Source organism: Phocoena phocoena, chromosome 10 (genome assembly GCF_963924675.1).
Source record: "Phocoena phocoena chromosome 10, mPhoPho1.1, whole genome shotgun sequence".
Lineage (NCBI taxonomy): Eukaryota > Metazoa > Chordata > Mammalia > Artiodactyla > Phocoenidae > Phocoena > Phocoena phocoena.
Window position 1 is genome coordinate 27,496,236 of NC_089228.1, and position 20,564 is coordinate 27,516,799.

General features: G+C 45.6%; 1 protein-coding gene across 2 annotated transcripts in view; it reads right to left on the reverse strand.

The window, feature by feature from the left end:
- Positions 1-20,564, reverse strand: part of PTPRG (protein tyrosine phosphatase receptor type G) — a 727,666-nt gene that overhangs the window by 67,497 nt on the left and 639,605 nt on the right. The window contains exons 13-14 of one of the 2 annotated variants that reach the window (XM_065884517.1): positions 19,532-19,664; positions 574-660 (exon numbers count right to left, since the gene is read on the reverse strand). In XM_065884517.1, coding sequence (XP_065740589.1) covers positions 574-660; positions 19,532-19,664 — 220 coding nt within the window. The remainder of the gene's footprint in view (positions 1-573; positions 661-19,531; positions 19,665-20,564) is intronic. The other variant, XM_065884516.1, reaches the window with a different exon arrangement.

Sequence of the window (20,564 nt, forward strand, 5' to 3'; positions counted from 1 at the left end):
AAATCTTTCCAGGACAATAATTTTTTCAAGTATTCAAGCTGTCTAGAACTTTTATTTATTTTTTTAAATTTTAGCCTTCTTATGGAAGAACACACGATGTAACCCCATTTACTTGTTCTTCCCTTCTTAGTCGTCTTCCTTAACTCTTCTACAAATTTAGGTTTCTACAAGGTATTTTTCACTTATAAGGCTAAACGCATGCATAAACTGTTTTTTTTAAAAAACTCTCAAACATGCAAACATCTGAAATTTCAGAAAGAAAATGGATGCAACAGACATACAGACACATAAACACAGAACGCACCCCCATCCTAGAAACAAAAAACATCCCCCCAAATGGCAAGATCAAGCAAAGCAAGCACGCATAGGACATAAATTTAGTTGCTACCAGCTACCTGCAAGCTGCACTGGTATTTGCAAGTCGTACTTTTGGGAGCTGGGGTAGAACAGGTGAGTTTCAGCACCGTGCTGTCTAGAGGGCTTTAATCCCCATGGCAACAGAACAAAAATCCGGCAAACCAGTCCCGGCCAAAGAGACCCCCCTCCCCCACCTTAAGCTTGACTGCCCCTCACCTGCTCCCCTTCTCTCCTCTCTCCCCAGAAGAAGGCACTTCATGGAAACGTCTGGGAAAGCCCTTGGACTTTATTTTGTTACACCCTCTAAATGGACAAAAAACAAAAGAGAACAGGTGTAGCAGACAATACTTTCAAATGGCCACCAAGAGTTCCACCGATTCCCCCCTCCCACCTATCACAGACAAACCCCACCATTAGGCCTCACTGGGGGCATGTTCCATAGGGAAAGGTTACACACAATGATATCTGGGCTTGTTAAGGTCTTTTATGCGGAGATAAGAAATGGGAAATGGGAACTTTGCTCTTAAAAAGCTGTCTTTAGGTATTAGAAACCTCTCTCACCCCTGGTGTTAACGGAAGGTAAAGATATCACCAACCTTGGCTGCGTGAACACAGCCTGAAGGGGGCTAGTGCGCCACAACTAGCCGGGAGGGAGTCCGGGAAAAAGTCTGGAGCTGCCGAAGAGGCAAGAGACCGTTGTTTCGGGGTGCGCGAGGAAAGGGGATTCAGAGCACCGCCTAAACGAACTCCAGAGACGGGCGCGAGCCGCGGCTATCAGCACGGACTCCAGAGACGGGCATGAGATGCTACGGCTGCTGCTGCCGCCACCAAGAAGCCTGTGTGCGAGCACAGGTCACTCTCCACACCTCCCCTCCCGGGAGCCTGTGCAGCCCGCCACAGCCAGGGTCCCGTGATTCAGGGACAACTTCCCCGGGAGAACGCACGCCGGCCTCTGCCGCCGCAGGCTCGTCCCACATCCGTACCCCTCCCCCTCCCCGAGGCCTGAGTGAGCCAGAGACCCCAATCAGCAGCTCCTTTAACCCTGTCCTGTCTGAGCGAAGAACAGACGCCCTCAGGCGACCTACACGCAGAGGTGGGGCCAAATCCAAAGCTGAGCCCCGGGAGCTGTGCGAACAAAGAAGAGAAAGGGAAATCTCTCCCAGCAGCCTCAGGAGCAGCGGATTAAATCTCCACAATCAACTTGCTGTACCCTGCATCTGTGGAATCCATGAATAGACAACGAATCATCCCAAATTAAGGAGGTGGAGTGTGATTTTCTCTGTATAGTTTTGCTTTTACCATTTGTCCTAGGGTTCTGTCTGTCCTTTTTTTAATTTTTTTTTTTAAGTGTCGTTTTTTAGCACTTGTTATCACTGGTGAATTTTTTTGTTTGGTTGCTCTCTTCTTTCTTTCTTTTTAAATTTCTTCTTTATTTTTAATAATTTTTATGTTTCATTTTAATAACTTTATTTTTCTCTTTCTTTCTTTCTTTTTTTCTCCCTTTTCTTCTGAGCCATGTGGCTGACAGAGTCTTGGTGCTCCAGCTGGGTGTCAGGCCTGTGCCTCTGAGGTGGGAGAGCTGAGTTCAGGACTGGTCCACCTGAGACATCCTGGATCCACATAATATCAAACAGCAAAAGCTCTTCCAGAGATCTCCATCTCAACGCTAAGACCCAGCTCCACTCAACGACCAGCAAGCTACAGTGCTGAATACCTTACGCAAAACAACTAGCAAGACAGGAATACAACCCCAACCATTAGCAGAGAGGCTGCCTAAAATCATAATAAGGTCACAAATACCCCAAAACACACCACAGGACATGGTCCTGCCCACCACAAAGACAAGATCCAGCCTCATCCACCAGAACACAGGCACCAGTCCCCTCCACCAGGAGGCCTACACAACCCACTGAACCAACCGTAGTAGCCACTGGGGGCAGACACCAAAAACAACGGGAACTACGAATCTGCATCCTGTGAAAAGGAGACCCCAAACACAGTAAGTTAAGCAAAATGAGAAGACATAGAAACACACAACAGATGAAGGAGCAAGGTAAAAACCCACCAGACCAAACAAATGAAGAGGAACTAGGCAGTCTACCTGAAAAAGAATTCAGAGTAATGATAGTAAAGGTGATCTAAAATCTTGGAAATAGAATGGAGAAAATACAACAAACGTTTAACAAGGACGTAGAAGAACTAGAGAGCAAACAAACAATGATGAACACCACAATAAATGAAATTAAAAATTCTCTGGAAGGGACCAATAGAAGAATAACTGAGGCAGAAGAATGGATAAGTGACCTGGAAGATAAAATAGTGCAAATAACTACTGCAGAGCAGAATAAAGAAAAAAGAATGAAAAGAATTGAGGACAGTCTCAGAGACCTCTGGTACAACATAAAACTCATCAACATTCAAATTATAGGGGTCCCAGAAGAAGAAGAGAAACAGAAAGGGACTGAGAAAATATTTGAAGAGATTATAGTTGAAAACTTCCCTAACATGGGAAAGGAAAGAGCCACCAAAGTCCAGGAGGCACAGAGAGTCCCATACAGTATAAATCCAAGGAGAAACGTGCCAAGACACATATTAATCAAACTATCAAAAATTAAATACAAAGAAAAAATATTAAAGGCAGCAAGGGAAAAACAACAAATAACACACAGGGGAATCCCCATAAGGTTAACAGCTGATCTTTCAGCAGAAACTCAGCAAGCCACAAGGGAGTGGCAGGACATATTTAAAGTGATGAAAGGGAAAAACCTACAACCAAGATTACTCTACCCAGCAAGGATCTCATTCAGATTTGACGGAGAAATTAAAACCTTTACAGACAAGCAAAAGCTAAGAGAATTCAGCACCACCTAAGCAGCTTTATAACAAATGCTAAAGGAACCTCTCTAGGCAGGAGACACAAGAGAAGGAAAAGACCTACAATAACAAACCCCAAACAATTAAGAAAATGGTAATAGGAACATACATATCTATAACTACCTTAAAGGTAAATGGATTAAATGTTCCAACCAAAAGATACAGACTGGCTGAATGGATACAAAAACAAGACCCGTATATATGCTGTCTACAAGAGACCCACTTCAGACCTACGGACACATACAGACTGAAAGTGAGGGGATGGAAAAAGATATTCCATGCAAATGGAAATCAAAGGAAAGTTGGAGTACCAATTCTCATATCAGACAAAATAAGACTTTAAAATAAAGACAAGAGACAAAGAGGACACTACATAATGATCAAGAGATCAATCCAAGAAGAAGATATAGCAATTGTAAATATTTATGCACCCAACACTGGAGCACCTCAATACATAAGGCAAATGCTAACAGCCATAAAAGGGGAAATCAACAGTAACACAATCATAGTAGGGGACTTTAGCACCCCACTTTCACCAATGGACAGATCATCCAAAATGAAAATAAATAAGGAAACACAAGCTTTAAATGATACATTAAACAAGATGGACTTAATTGATATTTATAGGACATTCCATCCAAAAACAACAGAATACACTTTCTTCTCAAGTGCTCATGGAACAATCTCCAGGATAGATCATATCTTGGGTCAGAAATCAAGCCTTGATAGATTTAAGAAAACTGAAATCATATCAAGTATCTTTTCTGACCACACGCTATGAGACTAGATATCAATTACAGGAAAAAATCTGTAAAAAATACAAACATATGGAGGCTAAACAATACACTACTTAATAACCAAGAGATCACTGAAGAAATCAAACAGGAAATCAAAAAATACCTAGAAACAAATGACAATGAAAACACGAAGACCCAAAACCTATGGGATGCAGGAAAAGCAGCTCTAAGAGGGAAGTTTATAGCAATATAATCCTACCTCAAGAAACGAGAAACATCTCAAGTAAACAAGCTAAACTTACACCTAAAGCAATTCTAGAAAGAACAAAAAAACCCCAAAGTTAGCAAAAGGAAAGAAATCATAAAGATCAAATCAGAAATAAATGAAAAACAAATGAAGGAAACGATAGCAAAGATCAATAAAACTACAAGCTGGTTCTTTGAGAAGATAAACAAAATTGATAAACCATTAGCCAGACTCATCAAGAAAAAAAGGGAGATGACTCAAATCAATAGAATTAGAAATGAAAAAGGAGAAGCAACAACTGACAGTGCAGAAATACAAAGGGTCATGAGAGATTACTACAAGCAACTATATGCCAACAAAATGGACAACCTGGAAGAAATGGACAAATTCTTAGAAAATCACAACCTTCTGAGACTGAACCAGGAAGAAATAGAAAGTATAACCTGACCAATCACAAGCACTGAAATTGAGACTGTGATTAAAAATCTTCGAACAAACAAAAGCCCAGGACCAGATGGCTTCACAGGTGAATTTTATCAAACATTTAGAAAAGAGCTAACACCTATCCTTCTCAAACTCTTCCAAAGTAAAGTATAGCAGAGGGAGGAACACTCCCAAACTCATTCTACGAGGCCACCATCACCCTGATACCAAAACCAGACAAAGATGACACAAAGAAAGAAAACCACCGGCCGATATCACTGATGAACATAGATGCAAAAATCCTCAACAAAATACTAGCAAACAGAATCCAACAGGACATTAAAAGGATCATACACCAGGATCAAGTGGGGTTTATCTCAGGAATGCAAGGATCCTTCAATATATGCAAATCAATCAATGTGATACACCATATTAACAAATTGAAGGAGAAAAACCATATGATCATCTCAATAGATGGAGAAAAAGCTTTTGACAAAATTCAACACCCATTTATGATAAAAACCCTCTAGAAAGAAGGCATAGAGGGAACTTACCTCAACACAATGAAGGCCATATATGACAAACCCACAGCGAACATCATTCTCAATGGTGAAAAACTGAAAGCATTTCCTCTAAGATCAGGGAGAAGACAAGGTTGTCCACTCTCCTCACTATTATTCAACATAGTTTCGGTAGTTTTAGCCACAGCAGTCAGAGAAGAAAAAGAAATAAAAGGTTTCCAAATCAGAAAAGAAGAAGTAAAGCTGTCACTGTTTGCAGATGACATGATACTATACACAGAGAATCCTAAAGATGCTACCAGAAAACTACTAGAGTTAATCAATGAATTTGTTATAGTAGCAGAATACAAAATTAATGCACAGAAATCTCTTGCATTCCTATACACTAATGATGAAAAATCTGAAAGAGAAATTAAGGAAACATTCCCATTTACCATTGCAACAAAAAGAAAAAAATACCTAGGAATAAACCTACCTAAGGAGACAAAAGACCTGTATGCAGAAAACTGTAAGACACTGATGAAAGACATTAAAGATGATACAAACAGATGGAGAGATATACCATGTTCTTGGACTGGAAGAATCAATAATGTGAAAATGAGTATACAACCCAAAGCAATCTACAGATTCAGTGCAGTCCCTATCAAACTACCAATGGCATTTTTCACAGAACTAGAACAAAAAATTGCACAATTTGTATGGAAACACAAAAGACCCCGAAGAGCCAAATCAATCTTGAGAAAGAAAAGCGGAGCTGGAGGAATCAGGCTCCCGGACTTCAGACTATACTACAAAGCTACAGTAATCAAGACAGTATGGTACTGGCACAAAAACAGAAATATCGATCAATGGAACAGGATAGAAAGCCCAGAGATAAACCCATGCACATATGGTCACCTTATTTTTGATAAAGGAGACAAGAGTATACAATGGAGGAAAGACAGTCTCTGCAATAAGTGGTGCTGGGAAAACTGGACAGCTACATGTAAAAGAATGAAATTAGAACACTCCCTAACACCATCCACAAAAATAAACTCAAAATGGATTAAAGACCTAAATGTAAGGCCAGACACTATAAAACTCTTAGAGGAAAACATAGGCAGAACACTCTATGACATAAATCACAGCAAGATCCTTTTTGACCCACCTCCTAGAGTAATGGAAATAAAAACAAAAATAAACAAATGGGACCTAATGAAACTGAAAAGCTTTTGCAGAGCAAAGGAGACCATAAACAAGACGAAAAGACAACCCTCAGAATGGGAGAAAATATTTGCAAATTAAGCAACTGACAATGGATTAATCTCTAAAATTTACAAGCAGCTCATGCAGCTCAATATCAAAAAAACAAACAACCCAATCCAAAAATGGGTGGAAGACCTACACAGACATTTCTCCAAAGACGATATACAGATTTCCAACAAACACATGAAAGGATGCTCAACATCACTAATCATCAGAGAAATGCACATCAAAACTACAATGAGGTATCTCCTCACACCAGTCAGAATGGCCATCATCACAAAATCTACAAACAATAAATGCTGGAGAGGGTGTGGAGAAAAGGGAACCCTCTTGCACTGTTGGTGGGAATGTAAATTGATACAGCCACTATGGAGAACAGTATGGAGGTTCCTTAAAAAAATAAAAATAGAACTACCATATGACCCAGCAATCCCTCTACTGGCCATGTACCCTGAGAAAACATAATTCAAAAAGAGTCGTGTGCCACAATGTTCAATGAAGCTCTATTTACAATAGCCAGGACATGGAAGCAACCAAAGTGTCCATCAACAGATGAATGGATAAAGAAGATGTGGCACATATATACAATGGAGTATTAGCCATAAAAAGAAACGAAATTGAGTTATTTGTAGTGAGGTGGTTGCACCTAGAGTCTGTCATACAGAGTGAAGTCAGAAATAGAAAAACAAATACCATATGCTAACATATATATATGGAATCTAAAAAAAAACAAAAGGTCTGAAGAACCTAGGGGCAGGACAGGAATAAAGACGCAGATGTAGAGAATGGACTTTAGGACACGGGGAGGGGGAAGGGTAAGCTGGGATGAAGTGAGAGAGTGGCATGGACATATATACACTACTAAATGTAAAACAGATAGCTAGTGGGAAGCAGCCACATAGCAGAGGAAGATCAGCTCGGTGCTCTGTGACCACCTAGAGGGTTGGAATATGGAGGGTGGGAGGGAGACACAAGAGGGAGGAGATATGGGGATATATGTATATGTATAGCTGATTCACTTTGTTATACAGCAGAAACTAACACACCATTGTAAAGCAATTATACTCCAATAAAGATGTTAAAAATTTTTTTAAAAAGATATCACCAACCCAATAATGACCTCTGGTCCTTCCACTTTTTTTTTTTTTTTTTTTGCGATACACGGGCCTCTCACTGTTGTGGCCTCTCCCGTTGCGGAGCACAGGTTCCGGACGCACAGGCTCAGCGGCCATGGCTCACGGGCCCAGCCGCTCCGCAGCATGTGGGATCTTCCCAGACCGGGGCATGAACCCGTGTCCCCTGCATCGGCAGGCAGACTCTCAACCACTGCGCCACCAGGGAAGCCCTGGTCCTTCCACTTTTGACAAGCTCCCCTGCAAACAGGATGGCTTAAAATACCATTGGAATAAATAGAACTTGGGAGGAATCTATTTGGTACCGTTTGAACCTCCCTTCTGCCACAAATTTCTCTGAATTCGGTGCTGTTAGACCAATCCGGGGTTTTGCCTTTTCCCCATGCGTTCCTCTCATCTCTGGACAAATACTTTCCTGATTCACAATACAGATGGTGGAATAGTACGAGGGCCCCTCAGATAAGGTGGAGGTAGCAGTTGGCAAGTTATTACCAAATATAAAGTCCGATATTTCGTTTCCCCTTAAAACTTAAATGACCTGAGAATTGGAGACTTGGCTCTAGCACTTGAAAGATGCACTTCTGTCATACTGGAAAATGTTCATTTAATTATATTTAATCCCCAAACCACCTGGGCTATAGCATTTCACACTGAAAGGATTCCTATTCTTTCCAAACTCCATTGATAGAACAGTAAAGATTAACTCCGATATAGGAAGGTTCTCTTTTTTAGAAGTTCTAATGAATCCCATGCAGAACTCTGAATTCAGGTTATGTGATTTCAAAGAACATTTGTTAACTTCTGATTTACTTGGTGGTTTTCTACTTCTAGGAAGAGACATCCTCTAATTCTCAACTATTAGGTTTTTCTCCTCCCTTAATACAAGCTTTCATTTATTTTGTTAATTATTAGACTCCAAGTTGGGTAAAAGTGCTTGGCGCAGAAACCAAATTAGGGAGGAATCAAAACTTGGGAAAATGATTAAAAAGTGTCGGGGTGAGGAAGGGAAGGGAAGGGGAGGGTGCTGTAATTCAGAACTTCTCGTCTCCCTCTATTGAGTACATTCTGCAACTACAACAACTGTCCTCAAAACCACGCACATACTCAGTGCGGCTACCAACATTAATCCGAGGAAATCACGAGTGTGTGGAGTGTTTTTGCAAATTTTCATAAGAACTTGAAATTTGCAGCTTCCTAAAATATTTAGACTTCCTCTCAACCCTTAGCCCTACTCTGAATTCTGCCAGACTCACTCGGGAATTTTGGAGCGGAGCCGGCTATCTCCGCAGTTTCTCCTCACACACAATCACAGGCGCTTCAAACTACCACCCTGTAAACTGACAACACTCCGCTGAGAAGCAAATGCCATAAAACTAACATCCTGAATAATCGAGGGGGCTACCTGAGCAACCCGACAGGACAGACCTGATCAGCCCTGGGAGAGAGGACACTTAATTCAGAGAAATCCAAAGAAAGGTGTTGGTTATGTAGCAGAGACTGAACATTATAAGGAGTTTCCCTTTTCCTGAAAAGCCAGCTTGGCTGAAAAATGTATCCATTCACTTCTCAACAGAGTGCATCCTGTCTTTTAAGTATCATAGTGTTTAAATGGCAACCTTTAGTGGTGAATCTCTCCCTGCTTTTGTCTAAATGACTACACATTCCCTGGTTCTAAGAGCTTCAACTGGCATCTCAGGGCCAACCAGACAGCAGGGGGCCGGTTACTATAACAACGGATGGTTCTCTGAATTCTGAAAGGCCCCTGAGTAGCCATTTGGGAAACAGTTATTGAGCAAAAGTTGCCTAGGATCGCCCACGTGACCCAGATCTCCCTGCACAGAGCTGCCCAGAGAAAGAAAAAAATAGCTGCCCATCTTCAGGAACAGCTGCGGTCTCTAGAGGCTCCCTACCCCCATGCTTTTAGCATCTCAGAGCAAGACACCACCATGTCATCAGAAACTCAACCCTCCGAGGCAAGCATGTTTTGGCATCATGAAATGTGCATTCTTCTCCCCACTGGCTCCACACGTTGTCAGGCTTTGCCGAGCTGGATTGTAACAGTTATTCCTAATGATTAAAAAAAAAAAACCTCTTGAACTATACCTACAGGCACAGGTTCCCCAGAGAGATGAGTGACATGGGCAGTTTACCAGTTTATAAAAGAAAGAATGATGCCCAGAATACAGGTGGCCCCGTGAGCGGTTTGTTTACAGAAAAGATAAAGGTGATCACACAAAGCCACCAAAAAGTACGACTGGGAAGCTTGGCTTTTTCTAGACTCGAACTGCATGTAAACCCATCTTTTGATTCGCACGCCCTCCCTCACAAGAGATACAGAAAAGCAGCTTGGTCTGACCCAATGCCTGTGTATGTGCCCCAAATCCCCTCAGAAAGAATTTGAGCCTGCCCACAGAAGTGGACTTTATTTTGCATAGAAGAATGCACATTTAAGTGAAGGGCAGAGACGGGCAGATCTGTGCAGCCTACTAGTGCCACGAGGGGATGTGAGAACAGTGATGTCCATCTCCCTGTTTATCACGAGGACCCAGACAGCTGGGGTTTTAAGCAAAATCTTCCTATTTTCAAAATAATTCAGATTTTTAAAAAACAAGATGTCAGGACTTCCCTGGCGGTCCAGCGGTTAAGAATCCACGCTTCCACTACAGGGGGCACGGGTTCGATCCCTGGTAGGGGAACTAAGATCCTGTGTGCTGCATGGCACAGCCAAAAAAGGAAGGAAGGAAGGAAGGAAGGAAGGAAGGAAGGAAGGAAGGAAGGAAGGAAGGAAGGAAGGAAGGAAGGGAGGGAGGGAGGGAGGGAGGGAGGGAGGGAGGGAGGGAGGGAGGGAGGGAGGGAGGGAGGAAGGGAGGAAAGAAGGAAGGAAGGAAGGAAGGAAGGGAGGGAGGGAGGGAGGGAGGGAGGGAATGTTTAAAAAAACCCAAAAAAACAAGAAGTCAGCTACATAAAACAGACCTGGAGGCCGGCAGTTTTTGACCTTTATTTGGGATAACCTTTGTTTACCTGCTCATCTCCTCCATTAACCTACACGCTCCTTGAGACAGGAATTCTGTCTCCTTGCAGCATCTCCAGTGCCCAACACAAACTAGATGCTTGAGAAACGTCTTTGAATGAACAAATGAAGGAAGGAATACACAAGCCAGCTGTGAAGGGTCTTAGGTCAACAAAACAAAACAAAGCCCTAGGTGTGAATACAGCTGACTCTTGAACAACATGGGGGTTAGGGTGTCGACCTTTGCACAGTCGAAAATCTGCATATAATGTAGTTGGCCCTCCATATCCACAGTTCCTCCACATCTGTGATTCCATGGATTCCACCAAACACAGATCGTATAGTACTGTAGTGTTGACTACTGAAAAAAAATCCGAGTATAAGTCAACCCCTGAAGTTCAAAGATGCGTTGTTCAAAGGTCAACTGTACTTCCCAAACATACTAGCTTGTGATCCTGGGCAAGTCCCCGCTTCCGGACACTGTCTTCTCCCTTGGCAGAAGGTGATGCAGTCCCCGCCACCTTGGCCACCACCCATGGCTGCTGTGAGGATTAAGTCATGTCATGTTTGCTTCATGTTAATTCACCATTATTGACTGTTGTGATTGACAATGTTTCCCCCTTGCTATCTGTCCACAGTCATGTGCATGGGAGGGATCACTGCTATCACACCATCTCCTTTGTGACTTTCCTGGGGTGGAGGGGGGGAGGGCAAACATCTAAACCAAATCCAGTCATCAGAGAGCACGCACGGAAGCGCCCGCTGCTAGAGCAGATGGGCGCATAGCGTGTGCCCGGCTCACAGCAGCTCTGAGTGTCACGGCTGCTACTGTGGAATCCAGGAGGGATGCGAGCTCCGCTGGGCACATGTGGTCTGCCGTTCCTCCATCAAGAAGGGTGTTAGCGCCTGCCCACACTTGACCTGACATGCATCTGTTTGTCTACCAGAGGCTCCGTTATGCCAACTCAAAACCCAGACACATTTGTGGTTTGTGTCCCTTCCTATTTACTACGCTGTCTCCCCCGAACATCCAGGGAAGAGAAAAATTGCAGTGTCAACACAATGCACTTGCTTTCATGAACAGCATTCTTAATGAGGAGGCACCAACAGAGGGCAAAATTTCTGAACATCTAAAGATGAGAGTAAAAGAGAGACCTTCTTCTATCTGCCTATGAAGCTAAATTGGTGTTGACTGATTTACCACGGAATTTACAGACGGCTCAGTCATGGGCTGAAGAGGGATGTGAATTTCTCAGATCAGAAAGTGAAATCCTTCTAATACCAAACTGCAACAAACCTGGGTTAGGTGTTACAATTCCCACTTTGAGTTTCCATTTTCTGTTCCAGAGTCTGTGTAGTTAGCTCAGCCCTATCTGAGTGTGAGAAGAAAAGCTGTTTTATACTTCTGGAAAGTTCTTTCCCAAGCTAGAATTACGGTCAATAAGATGCTCAATTTGTCATCAAGGTACGATAGCACTGATTAGCTGGAACTAAGAACAGAACAGACAGGTGATATTATTCAACATCAAAATCTATTTGGCTTCTAAAACACTTGAAAATACATATAGTTGGTCCTCAAGTTTTCTCCTTTGTGTTTTTGGCAAATCCAAAACATAGGATCTTTTCAACACACAAACATGTGCTATAAAAACAGGCTGTGGGGGCTTCCCTGGTGGCGCAGTGGTTGAGAATCTGCCTGCCAATGCAGGGGACACGGGTTCGAGCCCGGTCTGGGAAGATCCCACATGCCGCGGAGCAACTGGGCCCATGAGCCACAGCTACTGAGCCTGTGCGTCTGGAGCCTGTGCTCCGCAACAAGAGAGGCCGCAATAGTGAGAGGCCTGCGCACCGCGATGAAGAGTGGCCCCCGCTTGCCACAACTGGAGAAAGCCCTCACACAGAAACGAAGACCCAACACAGCCATAAATAAATAAATAAATATTAAAAAAAAGAAAAAAAAACAGGCTGTGGAAGGAAGTAAATGCCTCAACACAAGCTCTTCCCCGTCTAGGCAAAACAATGTAATGATTAACACAGTGGGCAATGAGGTCAGAGTGGCTGGGTTCAAATCCAGGATCCACCAAAGATTAACGCTGTGACCTATGATTTTACCAAGCCTCAGTTTTCTGATCTGCAAAATGGATGTAATAATTCCAAGGATTCGAATGTTAATCCGCTTAGCACGTGTGTATTATGGTGAATACTCAAGAAGAGATTCTTGGCTGTTTAGGCCTTAAGATATATGAAGCCATGTCAGGGTAAGACTTTCTTTGCTCATCAGAGAGAGAAGAGCTACCTTCAAAGCAATTTTCCTCAAGATTACAGGAAAAATAAGAATTAAAAATATCTTCACAATACTGAGAATTCAAAGTGGACGCTCATGTCTTGCTCACAGTTGCTAAGGTATTCTATGGAACAAGTTAATAAATAAACAAGTTGCATGCCCCAGCATACGGACTGGACACCCTGTATATAGCTCTTTTCCCAGCATCAACCTCAAATTATGAAAATCGCAAAGAAACTTTCTCCAAAAGTTCCTCTTCTCAGTGGCAGCAGCTGTGCTGCTCCAAGTCTTTTTCAAGAACGTCAGCACATTAATGCCATATAACAGCTTGTCTTGGTAAGACGGGGGGCTGGAGCTCTTGGAACGGCCTTTCTGACTGTAGTCATTCAAAAGGTGCGTTTTGTTACCATCTTCGGGAACAGGGCCAAAATGGCACACTTTAAAAAGTACTGAATTGATTTCTTCTCCCTCATTTCAATTGAAACGATTACAGCTCTGCACCATCGCATGTTGGTATGGGTTACACTATTTAAAAGGCACACACAGGGCACCATTTATAAAAGGAGGCAAGTGGTAAGCGCTCATTGATTTTCCCTTGATTTTATCTTTATTAGCTGTCCCACCGCCCTGACCCTGGTGCCAAAACGCTCTGCATGTTTCTTCCTAGCTTTACAGCACCTTCTGCATTGTTACAGATTTTACTACATCTCTTCAAGGCAGACCTTTGCAAGGAGACTCGGAGAGGGAACTACCTGTAACATCTCAGCCAACCGTATTTCAAAATAAACTTCTCTCACAAACTCACGTTGCTGCCTGTAAAACTGCTGCTCAAATAGCTCCCAAAAGACTTCTGTATATCTTCCAGTTGACCAGAAATATACGAGGTCTCTACCTATATTTTTTAGTTTTGGCCAAATGTGATGTAATGAGACTAACAATTGGCCTCCAAAGAGGTCCCTTTCAGGAAACATACTCTTAACCCAATGATGCCAAAGGGCCTAAATATTTAAGGATACTTCTGGCTGTGCTCCACGAATATCAGTGCGCTCCCCAACTTATCGTGTGTCCTTGGGGCTGAGGGGCCATCTGTGGCCAATGGGGAGCAAACAGGAGTGGAGGATTACACTCCCAGGTCATGCAGTTGAAAACTAGGTGCCTCGTCGATTTTTCTATCAATTTTTTCTCCACCACAGGTGGGAAAGGGCTGCCCAACCCACCTCAGACTTCACACGGTGAGGACTCAGCTTCGTGTGGTTAGGCCACTGGGTGGCGGGGGGGGGGGGGGTGTTGGTGGTATCTCCTGCAGCAGCTCCAGCAGCTGATTCCAGCACTGCCCAAGCTGACCACCCTGCCTCAGTGTTGCTTCTGAAGGGACAGGGCCGTGGGTGGGGTCACATCTTTAGTTACTTAGGGTGAGCTCCTCTGGAATTGTCTCCAAGCCCATTAAGAGTATCACCCAAACCAATCATTAGCTTTATGGTTGCCCTTCCCTTTTTTTTTTTTTTGCAGTACACGGGCCTCTCACTGTTGTGGCCTCTCCCGTTGCGGAGCACAGGTTCCAGACGCGCAGGCTCAGCGGCCATGGCTCACGGGCCCAGCCGCTCCACGGCATGTGGGATCTTCCCGGACCGGGGCGCGAACCTGTGTCCCCTGCATCGGCGGGCAGACTCCCAACCACTGCGCCACCAGGGAAGCCCCGCCCTTCCCTCTTTTGGCCCAAAGTGGTTCTGCTCGGTAGGTTCACCTACATTTCTACTATCCTTAGCTCCCAACAGGCAACTTCCAGCTATTTCTAGGATAAGTACTTTGTACAACTGAGATCACGCAAAAGAAGGAATTCTAGAAGGAAATTCCGAAAGTTATTTTCAAGCCATGTGTTAAGCAGTGAACATATAATTGGGAAGTGTGTGCAGTGCTACGATATGATTCCATGTCCAGGATAGCATCTGTTTAGATCTGTAAACCTCATTTTCTTTATTGGAGAACAATGACTTCTCTTTAGACACAGCAGGACCCAGAATTGAATTTGTATTTTTCTCTACAGTCAGGGATCTCATATTCACCGTCTGCCGGGCACTGGAATGAACGTTTCCTGGTGCTCAGACCTAATCCTCACATGAACTCACTGGCACATTTCTTAACTCTATTTTGCAGAGGAGGACGCTGAAGGTGATGGAGGAGTCTTGTCTAAGGTAGTGTTTCTCCCCCTTTTTTTCATAGGCACCTCCCCTAAGAGGCCTTTATAGACTTTTTTTTCCTAATCACACCCTCCCAATGAAATTTTAATATCAATGACAAACTGCATATCTGTGTGTGTACTAGATACGTGTGTGTGTGTGTGTGTGTGTGTGTGTATATCTGTGCTTGATATACAAAAAGTTTTTTCACCTTCCCCAAACCCATTTTGACCGCTTTGGGGATGATCACATTCCCGTTAGAAATACATGCTCTAAGGCGACCCACACGGTGAGGGACTGGTAATGCCTGGCCCCAAATCCAGGCTGCCTGACTCTGGCCCGTGTTCGTACTTCACTTCCCAGTGTTTGCCGCTTTTCGTCTTGCCCTCTCGCAGCTTTGGCCCTTCATACGTTTCCATCACTCTCAGGATACGGCAGTGGCATCGGGGCCTTCGTGATCGGGCCCCTCCTGTCCTCATGCTTTGTTCCAGCAACACTGAACCACAGGTGCCTGCTTACGAGAGGCTGGGTTCTCTCTCTCCAGCGCCACGCCTCCTTCACTGGCTGGGGACCGCTGTGCTTCAAGGCCCAGCTCGGGCATCAGCTCCCCCAGGGAGCCTTGTCTGACTCCACCCCACCCCCCGGCCTGCTGCAAGTCCTGCCTGCGTGCTGTCACAGCAACTTGGGCTCACTGCTGTCCGTACACTCGCCGTAGTCTTTGTTTACCTGACTGCGTCGCCCAGGGGACCATGAGGGCCTTGAGGGAAGGGCCATCAACCCTAAATCACCAGGCCCAGCACAGCGTGTGGCAGGAACTCCATAAGCGCTTGCCGAATAGGAGCTGCAAGGGGCCCCGATGCCCACAGAATAGTAAAATAGCTTTATTATTCCATAGCAGAACCCTGAGCTGAACCTTCTAAACTCCTGCATGCACTCTTTAATAATCCTGCACTTGAGACGGGACTGAAAGCACCCCTCATTTTTCCAGGGCATGACACACACACATGTGACACCAGAGTCCTAGTGAGAACCCCAGGCTGGCCATGCTGAGCTCACATGCCTGCCTTGTTTCCTTCCGGCTATTTACACGCATATTTCCCCTGCTATCCAAGTCTGAATTCTCTTTTCTTAGTGCAAATCCCTCCCCTCCTCGATTCCGAGTTCTCAGCTTTTGGAGGGGGCACCGCCCTCTTCTGTCGGCCTAGCACCTGCATCCAGTCGCCTCTCTGGGTCTCGATGGTCCTTTGGGGAACCACCCCTTGTCCACCTTCAATGCATGTGGTTTTGAGGGCAACGTGCTCATTTCTGGGCTCCAGAGTTAAATGTAAGACCCAGGCCCGACAAGTCTTCATCTCCGCTGGCTGCCAGAGGGCTCCGGGGACGGGCAAATACCCGGAGTCAGTCCTAAGACATGCCACCTTGGGGTTTAACTGGCACTACTGGAGGAGAGCAATTCCCTTTCCACTGGGATGGGGGGATGTAAGTCCAACATGGGCCAGAGGCCACCATGTGGAAACAGTCAGAGGGCCTTCCCAAGAGAAAAGACCAGACAGACAGAGAAAGTGCAGATCCCAGAGACAGAGGGAGAGAGAAAGAGGCTCACAAAACATGCCGAGCCCCGTTTTCCTTGTTCTGTCTTTCCAAAAGAGCTGGGCCTGATGCTCCGGAACAACCAACGTCACGAATCAACCAAGTCTTTCTTTCCTGTGCTTAAGGCAGTTTGGAAGAGGTCTCTGTCAGCAGTAACAGAAATGGTTCTGACCAGTAGTGGATGAGCACAATGCACGCTCCCGAGCCCACGGTAGGCATTTCAACCAATGTTGGTTCCCTTTCCCTTCCCTGGTCAAAGAAAGCAGCTGAGTCTAACGGTAAGGCGCTGGCACAATAGGCCCACGGACCCCAAGTCCATGTGACTTAGAGCTGAGCATCCATCACGCTCATCCTCCACAGGATTCAGTGTAGAACCAGGTATGTATCTCAGTGGTTCAAAAAGTTTATGGATTCTAGATTGAAGACATCTTGTGTTCAAAACCAGGGCCCACCACTTCCTGCAGAACCCTTCACGAGTCACGTGCCCCACCCCGAGCTTCTGCCCCTTACTTTTAATATGGGGATGGGAACATACAAATGTGTCGTAAGGATCCCAGGAGATGGGGCCTGGCAAGAGCTTGGCACAGCAGCTGGTGCTCAGAAAGGACTCTGTGAACATCAGCAAACACCAACATCGTGCAAGGGACACTAGTGGAGAAACAATTCAGGGTCCTCGGCTTTCACTTCCAACGGCTTCATGAACCCGTGCAATTGCAGTGAAAAGAGCCCTATATTTTTGATTCAGACTCACTGAGTTTGTCAAAAATATAAACAGTGTGAATTTCTCATGGGAAAAAACACCTTGAATGTAAGGGTCTTGAAAGCTCTCTTTATGACATTACACAGCCCCTTCCTGTAAGCAGCTTGCCCTCAACATGTCTGCTTGGCCAAATGTCCACGGTCTGCTTTGGTCAGAGTGATCCGTTCTCAGGTAGGCAGAGAGCCAAGGTGGGCCAACCAGAAACAACCCTGAGGTTTTTGCTAGAACTATTTGGAACAGGAACTTTTTCACACTGGGGTTGCTAGGGTTACCCAGCCAGGGGCAGCTGTGGGTTCTCTGTGCTCCTTTGTGGGGAGAGCCTGCAACTAAAACCACACGGCACCAAAAGGAGCCAAGAGAAGGGCAGGCAGACCTTTCGTTCCCTCTATGCGCTCAGTTCAACCCATGTTAGGCAGCCTCCCACTTACTAACAGGCTCCAGACAACTATTTGTTTGCAAACCACTGTCCTGGAGAAAGGATGGCATGGAGGTGAGTCTAGTGTTTCCAGGCTCACCCTGAAACACAATATAATCCATCATCTAGCTGGTCTGTAGCACTAACGCAGCTATAGTTAGACGCCTGGGGAAGCCTCGGATGAACCCTTCCTTCTTCTCTTGTTCTTTCCAACTGAAAACAGACCTAGGGACACCGGCCAATCTGTCAGCAGATTCTGTTGATCCCACCTTCAGAATGTATCTATATCCAATCAGTTCTACAACCTGCACTGCTGCCCTCACGGGAGACACCATCACTCCTTTTGGGACCAGTTCAGCAGTCTTCTACCTGGTCTCTCTGTTTCTGCCCCTTGCTCCTCTGCAGTGGTCTTTGCGGCACAGCCAAGTAATCCTGAAGTTAGATCACAACACTTCTCTACCAAACAGTACTTCTCTTAGGGTCAAAGGCAATGTGTTTACAATGGCCCACAAAGCAGTACCTGACTCAACTCCCTTCCATCCTGTTTCTTCCTGATACCCTCTCCTACCCTTCTCTCCCATTCTCACCTGCTCCGGCCACACCTCTTGGCCATTCCTGGAACATACGAGGCGCACTCCTGCCTCAGGGCCTTTACACATGCTGTTTCCTCTGCCTGGAACATGCCCCAGATGGAGCCCATTTGACTCCTTCCTCCTTTAGGTCTTTGGACAAATACCACTCGCCAGGTAGGCCTTCCTTAACCACTCTGACCACTCACCACTAAGCCTCAGCATCCCCCCTCTGCTTTCCAGATTCAGTTTTCTCCATTATACACTTACCGCCACCTCGTTTGCTTTATTTATTGCCTGTCTCCCCCACTAAGATGTAAGCTCCATGAGAGAAGAGTGTCTGGCACACCACAGGGGCTCAAAATTCATCAAATGAATGGAAAGAAGGGAGGGAGGGAGGGAAATATGACACCTATTCATCACTGATGAAGCTTGTTAAAGGGCAGAAGCTTCCTACATCAGTCTGACAGGTGAAGGCAGCCAGGCCAGCCGCGTGGGCCAGCCTGCTTCACTCCGTTAAACTGGCTGAGAGAGTGTAGCTGAAAAAACACACAACTTTTAAATAGAAGCTGCAAGCAGGCTTCCCGTGGGAAGCAGTGAGAACCAGTTCAAGGATGATGCTAACATAAGGATGACTTACCATCAGCCATCTTTATCCTGTGTCTATTAAATGCCACATAACATGATAAACGTTTTCCTATCACCGAATTTCCAGCAAAGGGCTATGAAAAAAATTTTCAGGTCAAGAGGAGCTATTATGCGGATACGACAAAGCGAAGCACGGTCTCAGGGAAACTGGAAGTGCTGTGAAACTTATTAACTCAGTCTGCAGGTTTAGGAACTAAAGCTCAAAGTGGAAATGGGATTTGTTGCCAGCAAGTAGCAGGCCTGGGATTTGAACCCGGATATCCCTGATTCCCAAGCAAAAGCCTCTTTGGCACTAAATCCTAGAAACTCATCACGAGCGCCTTCATCTCAGTAGTGGCTCTATCCCACCGGCTTCTTGCAGACAAAGCGGATCTCCCAGGTGGCGACACCAGAAAACACTCCAGCTACCTCACCTTTCTGAATGAAGAGGTCATGGGCTTCTCCTCCCCTTGGGCCAGCCACCCCCACCCCCCAGGGCAGCATGCTGACAGCACAACCCAACGCCCACACCCTCTGTGTCAGTGCTGCCTGGTTGACTCACCTCCAGTAAACTAGTACAGCAATGAGAAGGATGAGGCACACGAAGGTCAAGGCTGATACCACAATCAGAGGGACGATCCACTCCATCCTCCCTGGAGAAGGGCGGCTTATCATTCCAGAGGTGTTCTTTTCTGCTGCAAAGAGAAACCATGCCAGTTAGAGGACAGAGGCTAGCCGAGCCCGGGGGCTGGGGAGCCAGAGTGTGATGGGGATTTCTGCTCCACTTTTGGGTGGTTTCTGGAGAACAAGGCTACCTGGTGACGGGGGGCAACCTGCAGCCCACACTGCTTCCCACCATGTCCCAAGCCAAATGGGACCTTTTCTGCAGGCTGCACCCTGTAATCGCCGGTGGGATGGATTTGCAGGTAGCGTTCAAGATGTTAAGAAGAGTTGCACGGAAGACAGAGACCCAGCCTCACTCCAAGAACCTTACCGTCCCTGAGCGGCCTTTGGATACACTGAAGAAATGTGCTCAAGTCGGAATGTAGCACAAAACTTGCCTGTGGAAAGAGGCGGGGGAGCCTTGCAGGTTTGCCAAGGCAGGAGGGAGGGAGGCAGTGATGGGTTACCACGAGCGCCGCTGTGACGGCAACGGGTGTGTCTTTGTGTGTCTGCTTAGCGTCTGTTACCCCTTCCTTTAGCAACTGCGCCCATTTCTGCTGTGGGAGACCACCTCTCCCCAACAGACAGTCCTGGTGGCACAACTGTCCAAGTGTGGGCCCCCCTAGGCTCCTGGCCAAGGGTAGGGGCAGGACTCAAGCTAAGGCAATGGCGCTCTCACCCCAGAATCTCAACGAGCCACTCAAAGTCTGAGCAACCGCACATCCCAGAAGGAGCACCCAGACTCCTCTGCCTACCAGTTCCCACCACCCAGATCCCCAGATATCCTGTTTTTCCTCAAATATGGTTCAAAAGCTTTTCCTTTGATCTCATCTCCCAGCCACCCCCTCTCCCCATCCTTCTAAAAGCTCTCAGACTGGCCGCCACGCCTCGCTTTCCTCCGAGCGCACGTTGGCTACTCAACAGCCGTCAGT